This window comes from Gadus morhua, chromosome 23, assembly GCF_902167405.1.
Source record: "Gadus morhua chromosome 23, gadMor3.0, whole genome shotgun sequence".
NCBI lineage: Eukaryota > Metazoa > Chordata > Actinopteri > Gadiformes > Gadidae > Gadus > Gadus morhua.
In genome coordinates, this window is record NC_044070.1 from 6,748,053 (window position 1) to 6,760,193 (window position 12,141).

General features: G+C 42.9%; 1 protein-coding gene across 1 annotated transcript; it reads left to right on the forward strand.

The window, feature by feature from the left end:
* The first annotated feature begins 4,939 nt into the window (after positions 1–4,939).
* On the forward strand, positions 4,940–10,673 carry LOC115537602 (uncharacterized). The gene is made up of 2 exons (XM_030349621.1): positions 4,940–5,017; positions 8,252–10,673. Exon 2 carries the CDS (start codon positions 8,387–8,389, stop codon positions 9,788–9,790), a length of 1,404 nt encoding a protein of 467 aa, XP_030205481.1. The 5' UTR covers positions 4,940–5,017; positions 8,252–8,386; the 3' UTR covers positions 9,791–10,673.
* The last annotated feature ends 1,468 nt before the right edge of the window (positions 10,674–12,141 follow it).

Consider the following 12,141-nt stretch of genomic DNA (forward strand, 5'->3'; position numbering starts at 1 on the left):
AATACACACTGGTCACTTTGCTGATGCATTTGGATAACTGATGATTGATTGGAATATTCATACTAGTATAAAATAGCATGGACGCACAAAAAAAATCACATTTTATATCACTCCCACTTGTGTTTGTTTCTTTGTCTCACTTCCTTTAGCAGTTTATTTATTATTATTTAAATAAATGAGATAATAATCTTCGGATATTTAGAAGGCCTCTTGTATTTTCTGTCTGCTGTTTAGTTTGCTTTTGTTACTTTACATGGTGAGACTTCACAATAAGGGTACATTAAGTAACCATTTTTTGCATAAGTTCATGCAGTCATGAATAAATGAATTTGAATTGGAGGGTTTTCTGAAATGAAAAACAAATAGGTAAGTGTTCGAAACATCATCTTCCTTATGTGGGCAAAATACCTTTCTACCGCACAGCTAAAAGTGTAATGTATTATCTTTCTGCAATTAGGGAATGAACAAATTAAAATTGTAATCATTTTTTCATATTGTTCCATTTATATCACAGTTGGACATGCTTTTCTTTTTTTTCTTTTTCTTTTTACCTAAATAACCTTAATATGTAACTATTTGTCTATATGCAACCAGGATTTAGTGCAATTAAATTATTGAAGATTAATCTGTTTATTCTAATTTGTTGTTCTATTATGGAATTTGTATTTACCATATATATATATATATATATATTAAATGGTTCTCTCAAAACGATGTAATAGTGTCACTTCACCACCAAGTTACATTTTTATCACGGCTGTCGTGACGAGACATTTCCTCTCTGAAACAGTCGTGGGGGAAGTCTGCGGCATTCGAAACTACTCTTGGTCAACCCGGTCTCACGAAGATACGTGACACTGTCACGTCATTCAATCTATTGACGCGTGATCGGGGACACGTGTTTTCATTAATGTTCGTGCCAAGAAGCACAATTTTCAAACTCGTATATTTCATTTGTCATGTCGTGACGAAGCACGACTTCCAAACTAATGTTCTGTCCAGGAGAGTTCTCCCTAATGTCCCATAAGGAGCTCCGTACAGATAATTTATTGTTAAAAATTGTCTATGATAACTAACAATATGACAGCTTTTGGCCACCCGCTTCTACTTTCACCTTTGATTCTGAGAAATTGTGACAAATCACTGATATATTTAATCAACACATTCTCACTCCGAACGCGTCGATTTTTGACGAACGGTCAGTGACTTTGCCTTCAGCTTCTACAGAGTATTAGGGCCACACGTGAAGAAAAAAAATATTTTTGCCGTGATGAGATTAAAGTCGACACGTCGACTTTAAAGTCAACATGTCGACATTAAACTTGAAATGTCGAGAATGAAGTTGAAATGTCAGGTCGACTTTAATCTCGACGTGTCGACTTTAAACTCGAAATGTCGAGAATAAAGTTGAAACATCATATCGACTTTAATCTCGACGTGTCCATTTTCCGTTCCTCTGTCAGCACGCAGACGCCCCGGGCATCCTCCCAAGCGTGCAGCGGATGACACGAAGTAGTCGGCAATAACCCTGGGGTCATTGTTTGTGGTGTAGGCCTCCATCCAAATAATATTGCGACTAAAACCGTCAATGCAGCCACTGATGGCAATGCTGTATGGCTTTAGTTTATCGTACCCATCCATATGCCAAAGTGCATTTCGGACCTTTGCTGTCATATTGCCTGCGCCTCAGACTAACGTCGACAACGCGTCGACGTAATCGATGACGTCGACGCATCAATTAAAGTAAGTAAATCGCATCATGGAATGGACGCCATTGCACGGATCTCAGCTAAGTCAGTCAGACTCAATGGAGTTAGTGCTACCGGAAACTCGACTGAACGAACGAACGAACGAACGATTTGCGAACTACTCTTCTTGGTGAACTGAATCACGCGAACTGGGTCACGGAAACAAATCATTAAATCCACAACTAGTCTCTATGTGCAGCCATCGGGTCCCCCGTTAGCCAATGGGATGAATGCTCATAGCTTCATATATTGCCGTGGAAGGATTACATTGTAACGAGTTGAAAACCCCATGCGTCGAAAAAAGAAGCACTTGCGTCAGAAGCTGAAGCCAAAGTCACTGACCGTTCGTCAAAAATCGACGCGTTCGGAGTGAGAATGTTTTGATTAAATATATCAGTGAATTGTCACAATTTCTCAGAATCAAAGGTGAAAGTAGAAGCGGGTGTCCAAAAGCTGTCATATTGTTAGTTATCACAGACAATTTTTAACAATAAATTATCTGTACGGAGCTCCTTAAGGGACATTAGGGAGAACGCTCCCGGACAGAACATTAGTTTGGAAGTCGGGCTTAGCGACACGACAAATACTTCCAATTGAAATACACGAGTTTGAGAATCGTGCTTCTTGGCACGAACATTTTGAAAAAACGTGTCTCCGATCACGAGTCAATAGATTAAATGACGTGACAGTAGCTGTGTTCGAAATCGTTCCCTATTCACTCCCTCACTATGCCCTATATAGTGTTCATGATATAGTGCACTATATAGGGAACGAACAAACGAGAATTCGGACACTGCGCTGAACATTTCTAAGCGTCATTTGCGTCAGTAAATGCGCCGGGTATTTGTGTGACGCAGACAGATGCGCCCACATCATGTAAACAAACTGGGCACTCACAAGGAAAGCTGGAGCTTGTATTGATGTCGAATGTTGCTACATTTCCTTGATCAAGGTTTTTTTTATTGATTTTGAATGTTACATTTTCTATGTTAAATCCCAAATAAATTGTTGACATTTCTAAACGAAAGCCGGAGGCCCCATCATTAAATGTATTAGTTTTCGCGGTTATTCAGCTCTTCTTCTCCTCCGGAAAAACACGATCGCATTGCATTTTGGTATACGGGAGTAACATGTAGGGAACATCGTATGTACACTCAAATTTTGGGTATTTTAAGTGCACTATATAGCAGAGGTGGGGGTAAGTCATTCATGTGCAAGTCACAAGCAAGTCTCAAGTCATAACCTTCAAGTCTCAAGCAAGTCCCAAGTCACTGTGGTGAGAATCAAGCAAGTCACAAGTCAAGTCATTGCTCAGGTCAAGCAAGTCACAAGTCAAGTCATACAAAAATCTGATGATCTAACCCAGTTTCCACATTTAAAAATCGGTAAAGAGAGTGGTTCATAAGTTGAGTTTTATTTCAACATTAACAATAACAATGTCTTAACAATAACAATAACTTAAACTATTCAAAACATTCCAAAACCATTATTTGCATAGTTTGAAAATGTTTTTTATGATCATTACCTCCAACCTATGAACAGAATCAAATATAACCTCTAGGTAGCTGTATACGACAACAGTTCAAGTCAATCACTCAATCTCCCTACATGTTGTAGAATATTATTTGCAACACATGGCATCAGACATGAAAAAAAATAATATTTCAAAAGTAATATCACATACACATACTGTAGGAAGGGGAAATAGTAATACACAAGCCTGAAAGCTGGTAGCAATCTTGCTGCCTCGCAACATACATCGACTTACAATGCATTGCATTTGCAAAAACAATAATTTGACAGTACTTTGTCACTGAGTTCTGAATGATGCGGTCACATTATCACCCCACCATGGCTGAACACACGTTCAACAGGTGCACTTGATGCAGGGACTGCTATAACTCGTACCTCCACCTTGAAAAAAAATACACTTAAAACCACTGAGTTAGAAGTAGCCTACTGACATGAAAATTAAACAAGTTAATCATCTGTGGAACGGGCAGGGCTCGAAAAACTCCTGCCAATGATTTTCAGAAACACTGAGTGGCATTGGACAGTAAGTACGTCAATCAAACGGTCGTACTGCACTCCCCCTCCCCCCGCGCGTGACCTCTTCGTGCACGTACTCAAAGCTCGTGACCCAGAGCAAGCTTCTGTTTGTTGTTATCCTGCGGTAGCTACTGGAGCTAGTTTACTAGCTAATCCACATTTGGACCTAGCGCTAGAATACAACCTGTGACAGCTCCTGGCACCTCCTGATTGGCAGGTTGCCAGGAGCTGATTGCTGATCGTCGACACCCATGCTGGCTGCCCTCCTGCAGCTATAAAAGCTGCAGGAGTCAGCCACTTGGGTCTCTCTCTCTTGACGAATGGTTTGTTTTGGTTTTGGTATTGGTTTGGGTTAGTTAGGTTGAGTTATTGCTGCTTTACACACAACATACACTCATTCACACAGACACTGCACCCGTTACTGACTACTGACATTCACGCATCATTTATTAGGTTAATCTTGAATTGGTTTAAATAAATTATAATTTGGTAAAACTACCGGTCCTGCGTGGTCTCCTCCTTTGTCCTTCCCTTGAGCCGGGATGTGACATGGGGGCTCGTCAATAAGTTGTTGCATTGAGTAGTTGAACAGGTTGGAGGAATATCATATAGGACAGGTTAGTAGTTGGTTTGGGAGCAGGTTCATAGTGGGTAATGCGGCTCATGCTAGGCTAACAGAGTTGATTTGTCTGGTGAGCTCAGGTCTGAGTTCGAACTTTCCCTGGTAGGCTTTAGTTGCGTTTCCCCTTTGGGTTACGTGAATTTTTTTTCTTTGGTTGTTTTTCCCTTTTTGTAGTGCTGTGGGGTGTGGTTAGTGTCAATTGTTCAATGTCAATTGTCTCGGGGGCACATCCGAAGGATATTGGGGGTTGCCTGCTTGCAGGTCGCCTTTCAAACCGGCTGGTTTACAGTGCGTAAATACCCACCACAAGCTGCATGAACATTAGGGTCAAGATTATTCAGGGTTGGATAGGCAGTTAGGGGGGAAGTTCTTATTCTAGTGCATCCCAGTGATCAAAGCTGTTTTGGCATGGCTGCGGTAGTAGAAGCGTTTATTCAGTCTCCTTCTGAGACCTTGCTGGACAGCTGTACAAAGGACCAACTGTTGAAAATTGCTGATCATTTCGGAATTGAAATTGCAGCCACACGTCTGAAGGACACAATCAAACGTATCCTGAAGGCGACTTTGATGGAGGAAGGGGTTTTGGCTTCTGATGAAGGTAAGGGTTTACCAAGTACGATGGTTTCACCAGGGGGGAGTCTCACCTTTGATCAACAAAAGGAACTGATGTTAATACAAATGGAACATGAAAAAACAAAAATGGATAACGAATTGGCTCTTGAAAAAACAAAAATGGATAACGAATTGGCTCTTGAAAAAACAAAAATGGAAAACGAATTGGCTCTTGAAAAAACAAAAATGGATAAGGAGTTAGCGCTTGAAGCAATGAAACAAAGAACAGAACAAGCAAAACTGGACATTGAACAATTTAAACTAGATCTAGTTAGAGAAGGGAAAATGGCAGGAACTGATATAACTAGGTCTGCTGGTTCATCTAGGGTAGATTGTACTAAGAATCTCAGATTGCTGCCTAAGTTTGATGAGGAAGACCCAGATACGTTTTTTTCCTTGTTTGAACGTCTAGCTGATTCACAGGAGTGGCCTGATAGTGAACGTACGTTGTTACTTCAATGCGTGTTTAGAGGTAAAGCCCAAAAGGCATATGCAGCATTAACAGCAGAACAGTGCAAAGAGTATAAAATGGTCAAAGACGCCGTTTTAAAAGCTTATGAATTAGTGCCTGAAGCCTACAGGCAGCTCTTCAGAAATTGGAAAAAAGGGGTAAAGCAAACGCATGTGGATTTTGAAAGGGAGCTGGATATACATTTTGATCGGTGGTGTTCTGCATCCAGTGTTGTGTCATTTGAAGAACTGCGTAACCTTGTTGTGCTGGAACAATTTAAGCAGTCGTTGCCTAACTACATATCTACTTATATCAATGAGAGAAAAGTTAAAACTCCAAAAGAAGCCGCTGTACTTGCGGACGAATATAGTTTAACACACAAGCGTATCTTCGGGGAGCAAAGTCAACAACGGTTTAGACTCAAAGACAGCGGGGAGAAAGGTGAATCGGATTTCAACCGGGGTTTTACAAAGGGAGAGCTAGGCACAGTTGGGAACAACGAATATAACACAGCTTGTAATTTTTGTCAGCGACAGGGGCACTGGAAGAAGGAGTGCCCGATGCTAAAATCAAAAAAAGGTTTTAGTACATGGCCTGCTAAGTCCGTTGGGTTAGCTGCGCCGCTTAGTATCTCAGAGTTAAATACTGTTAAAGTTGGTTCTCCGTATCAGATGCAAACCAAGATGTTGAGTGCAGCTGACATTGCCTCAAAGTACGCTCCATTTATATCAGATGGGTTTGTGTCCCTAGTTGACAGTAGTGAGAAGGTTCCAGTCAAAATTTTTAGAGATTCTGGCGCAATAAATAACTTCATCAGGGAGTCGGTCTTGCAGTTTGCTCCACACTCGGACACAGGGAGTTGTGTTCCGGTCAGAGGAATTGGATTGAACACTATTTTTGTACCGGTTCATACAGTGAAGTTATCCTGTAATTTCGGACAGGGGGAAGTGGAGGTTTGTGTGCGTCCAGAATTACCAGTGGCTGGTGTTGACATTATTTTGGGTAATGAGTTTGCAGGAGCATGTATGTGGCCTGAGGCATCAACTTCTGATGTGACCTCACAGGGGGTTTACAGTTCAGCGCCGGTTAGGGCTCAGGGTTCTGAGGTCTCTGAGCAGTCGGTATCTCCTGTGTGTGCGGTAACTCGGTCCATGAGTGTTATGCCCAATGTTAATAGGTCAAAGGCTGAGTCAGGTAAGGGGAATGATGACAAATTTGCATTTCTGTGGCCAACTGATCTTGTGTCTGTTTCTCAGGCGGAATTCGTGAGGGACCAGAAAGAGGATCTCACGTTAAAAGAACTGTTTGAGCAGGCCGGGCACGGTATTAATGGGGGAAACAACTCGGGAGGGTATTTTCTCCATCATGATCTGCTGATGAGGAGGTGGGTCCCTCATGGTGACGATGTGGCTGGGGGTTCAGTGGAGCAGTTTGTACTTCCAGTGAAGTATAGACAATCTGTGATCAAGTTGGCTCATGATAATGTGGCTGGACATATGGGAGTGAGGAAGACTTATGATCGTGTCCTGCGACATTTTTTTTGGCCTCGTCTGAAACGGGAGATAGCATCTTACATTCGGACCTGTCATACGTGTCAGTTGACAGGCAAACCAAATCAGTGCATTACACCCGCTCCCCTATATCCTATACCTGTGATAAGTCAGCCCTTTGAACATTTGATTATTGATTGTGTTGGCCCTCTACCTCGGTCAAGATCAGGTAGTCAGTATTTGCTGACTGTGATGTGTCAGGCAACCAGGTATCCGGCTGTTTACCCACTGCATACTATTTCTGCCAAGTCAGTGGTTAGAGCCCTTAGTAAGTTCATTTCGGTGTTTGGGATCCCCAAGGTAATCCAGAGCGATCAGGGCTCGAATTTTACGTCTCGGTTGTTTGCCCAGGTCCTCCAGCAACTTCATATCAAACATAACAAGTCGTCCGTATACCATCCTCAAAGTCAGGGTGCACTGGAGAGATTTCATCAGCATTTAAAATCATTGCTCCGCTCTTACTGCACTGAGTTGAAGGTAGACTGGGAAGAGGGGTTGCCTTGGCTCCTGTTGGCGGCCAGAGAGGTTGTGCAGGAGAGTACAGGTTTCAGTCCAAATGAGCTTGTGTTTGCACACACGGTGCGGGGTCCTTTAACCATAGTGTCAGAACAGTGGAAGTCTGAAGGGCCCCCACCAGACTTGATTACCTTTGTCAATGGCTTTAGGCAGAGACTTTATGAAGCAGGGGTGCTGGCTAAGGAAAAATTGGAAATCTCTCAGAAAAAAATGAAAAGGCTTTATGACCGTAAAGTTGAACAACGCCAGTACGGTCCTGGAGATCAGGTTTTAGTATTGTTGCCAGTAGTCGAATCACCATTTCATGCCAAGTTTTTTGGTCCCTGTTCGGTATTGAAAAAGGTTTCAGAGCAGAACTATCTGATTGACATGCCCAACAAAAGAAAATCATCAAAAATCTGCCATGTTAATTTGTTAAAACCCTATCATGCGCGGTTGTTGTCGTCGGAGTCGTCTTTGAATGTGGGAAATTCCAAGGCATGCGGCAACCCCACTCTTTTGGTAAGCCCGGTTAACCCCTGTACATCCCAGGTCATGGCAGAGCTTGAGGAGGGAGGAGATGTGTCTGGAGATGGGGTTTTACTACCTCGCCTAAAGAATTCAGAGACACTGTGTATCTTGTCTGAGTTATTGGGACATTTGGATGTCGGTAAACGTGATCAGTTGGCTAGTATTATTCAGTCTTATCCATCTCTGTTTTCAGACACGCCTTCTCGCACGCACTTAATCGAACATGATGTTGACGTTGGGGATGCTCAGCCCATAAAACAGCGCTTTTACCGGCTCTCGTCTGACAGAAAAGAGGTACTAGATTCTGAGGTACACTATATGCTGGAAAATGGCATTGCGGAGCCATCTTTCTCTGCTTGGTCTTCGCCATGTCTGTTGGTTAAAAAACCAGATTCCACTTTTAGGCCTTGCACTGACTTCCGTAAAGTTAATGCTATTACCAAGCCTGATGTGTATCCCCTTCCAAGATTCTGGCGCAATAAATAACTTCATCAGGGAGTCGGTCTTGCAGTTTGCTCCACACTCGGACACAGGGAGTTGTGTTCCGGTCAGAGGAATTGGATTGAACACTATTTTTGTACCGGTTCATACAGTGAAGTTATCCTGTAATTTCGGACAGGGGGAAGTGGAGGTTTGTGTGCGTCCAGAATTACCAGTGGCTGGTGTTGACATTATTTTGGGTAATGAGTTTGCAGGAGCATGTATGTGGCCTGAGGCATCAACTTCTGATGTGACCTCACAGGGGGTTTACAGTTCAGCGCCGGTTAGGGCTCAGGGTTCTGAGGTCTCTGAGCAGTCGGTATCTCCTGTGTGTGCGGTAACTCGGTCCATGAGTGTTATGCCCAATGTTAATAGGTCAAAGGCTGAGTCAGGTAAGGGGAATGATGACAAATTTGCATTTCTGTGGCCAACTGATCTTGTGTCTGTTTCTCAGGCGGAATTCGTGAGGGACCAGAAAGAGGATCTCTCGTTAAAAGAACTGTTTGAGCAGGCCGGGCACGGTATTAATGGGGGAAACAACTCGGGAGGGTATTTTCTCCATCATGATCTGCTGATGAGGAGGTGGGTCCCTCATGGTGACGATGTGGCTGGGGGTTCAGTGGAGCAGTTTGTACTTCCAGTGAAGTATAGACAATCTGTGATCAAGTTGGCTCATGATAATGTGGCTGGACATATGGGAGTGAGGAAGACTTATGATCGTGTCCTGCGACATTTTTTTTGGCCTCGTCTGAAACGGGAGATAGCATCTTACATTCGGACCTGTCATACGTGTCAGTTGACAGGCAAACCAAATCAGTGCATTACACCCGCTCCCCTATATCCTATACCTGTGATAAGTCAGCCCTTTGAACATTTGATTATTGATTGTGTTGGCCCTCTACCTCGGTCAAGATCAGGTAGTCAGTATTTGCTGACTGTGATGTGTCAGGCAACCAGGTATCCGGCTGTTTACCCACTGCATACTATTTCTGCCAAGTCAGTGGTTAGAGCCCTTAGTAAGTTCATTTCGGTGTTTGGGATCCCCAAGGTAATCCAGAGCGATCAGGGCTCGAATTTTACGTCTCGGTTGTTTGCCCAGGTCCTCCAGCAACTTCATATCAAACATAACAAGTCGTCCGTATACCATCCTCAAAGTCAGGGTGCACTGGAGAGATTTCATCAGCATTTAAAATCATTGCTCCGCGCTTACTGCACTGAGTTGAAGGTAGACTGGGAAGAGGGGTTGCCTTGAGTGTCAGGTGGCGTTTGAGAAAGTGAAGCGGCAACTGTGTTCAGCTCCTGTCCTGGCTGCTCCTCAGCTGGGGAAACCTTTCCAGTTGCAGACCGATGCCAGCAACGTTGGGGCTGGGGCGGTTTTGTTGCAGTCAGATGGTAATGGTTTTGAAAGACCTGTATGCTACTTTTCTAAAAAGTTTAAACAGTATCAGCTGCATTATTCGGTGATAGAAAAGGAAGCGCTGGCATTGATTTGGGCTCTCCAACATTTTGATGTGTACATTGGAGCCGGTGCGCCGCTGGTGGTGTACACTGACCACAATCCGTTGACCTTCTTGAAGTCTCTCCAGAATCCTAACCAGCGGTTGATGAGATGGGCTTTGTTTCTGCAGCCTTATCACCTGGATATCAGACATATCAGAGGCCAGAGTAATGTAGCGGCGGACGCTCTTTCCCGTGCACCATTGCCGTAACTACACCCGTCTGTTTAACCTGTGTTCCTGTTTTGTAGGTTCCTAGGTCGTTTTTATGGAGGGGGGTGTGACAGCTCCTGGCACCTCCTGATTGGCAGGTTGCCAGGAGCTGATTGCTGATCGTCGACACCCATGCTGGCTGCCCTCCTGCAGCTATAAAAGCTGCAGGAGTCAGCCACTTGGGTCTCTCTCTCTTGACGAATGGTTTGTTTTGGTTTTGGTATTGGTTTGGGTTAGTTAGGTTGAGTTATTGCTGCTTTACACACAACATACACTCATTCACTCACACAGACACTGCACCCGTTACTGACTACTGACATTCACGCATCATTTATTAGGTTAATCTTGAATTGGTTTAAATAAATTATAATTTGGTAAAACTACCGGTCCTGCGTGGTCTCCTCCTTTGTCCTTCCCTTGAGCCGGGATGTGACACCAACCTAGCTAGCCTGCCCTGGCCCACTCTCGCGCATCTGTGTTCGCGCTCTTGTGTGATTGCGCGTCCATGTACTTGGAATGGGTGGAGTCGGAGTCAGCGTTGAAGGAGAGGGGGTAGGACCATTTGAGTTGCGTCTTTTCAAAATCTGCTGGCGTATCGCAAATCACATATCCAACCTATAATCTAACTTTAGAAAAGTCATTTTGAGTCATCTGTCTCAAGTCTAAGTCAAGTCTCAAGTCATGAAGACCAAGTCAAAGTCAAGTCGAGTCTTTTATCAGTGTTAGTCAAGCAAGTCTCAAGTCCTCAAATTTGCGACTCGAGTCTGACTCGAGTCAAGTCATGTGACTCGAGTCCCCCATGTCTGCTATATAGTGCATGAAATGAACCACTGAGAATTCGAACACCACTACAAAATGGCGAGCACCCTATATAGTGCACTATATCCGTGATAGGGAACGATTTCGAAACCAGCTAGTGTCACGTATTTTCGTGAGACCGGGTTGACTGATGAGATGATTGGTGGAACCGGATGGGCTGACTGAATGGCAGAGGCGGGGTGATGATGGAAGTGGATGATTGACTGGCACCTCACATGTCTACAAAAACAAGAGAGCAACATACAGTCTAATAATATCATCTTTGAATGATTGCAGCTGACATAATTGTGTGACTGAATATTTATACTAAGATTTTTCGGATTTGTTTTGAAAATGTTAAACTATCTTTCCTAATGCCCAGTAAATTCCTTATTTTTGAGTGTCTTGAAAACTCTTATTGCGTACATGCGGACGTAAATAGATGCAGTAACCCAGGACCAAGAAGAAGATGATGTCCCTCAACCATCTACCAGCTGTTCAATGCCATAAGATCAACCTTCATTGTGTCTGTGAATAATTTAACAGTTATGTGTGAGTGAATAATTTAGTAAGATTGACATTTTTAAATACTTGCATTTGTGTGTTATTGCTTTGCGTCTTCTAGTGTGAACTATATATTGTATGAAGTATTTGTTAATTATAAATACAATGTTGTTGTTGGAATTTTGGTGGGGGTTGGCACCCCGCTTATTTTATTCAAATGTATAATCCATATGTCCTTTATGGATTAGTTTAATTTAAACACAATTAAATTGAAGATGAATCTGTTCATTCTGATTTGTTGCTGTTTCATTATGGACATTTTATTCATTTTTGTTAAGCAACATAATGACATAATTCCATGAATTAAAAACTAAACTTAACTTAAAATAAGGGTACATTAATTTACCATGTAGCAAATGAGCAAATAGCAGACATAAATTGACATAGGACAAAGTGTATCATGCTTCAACTGTGCAACTCATACTTTTTGGGGAAATAAGTACAGCGATGACGCATTCAGAAGGAGATTTCAATACGTTTCTACAGTGGACAGTCAACCAATGTGGATTTGAAACCTTTACTGGCATTTTCT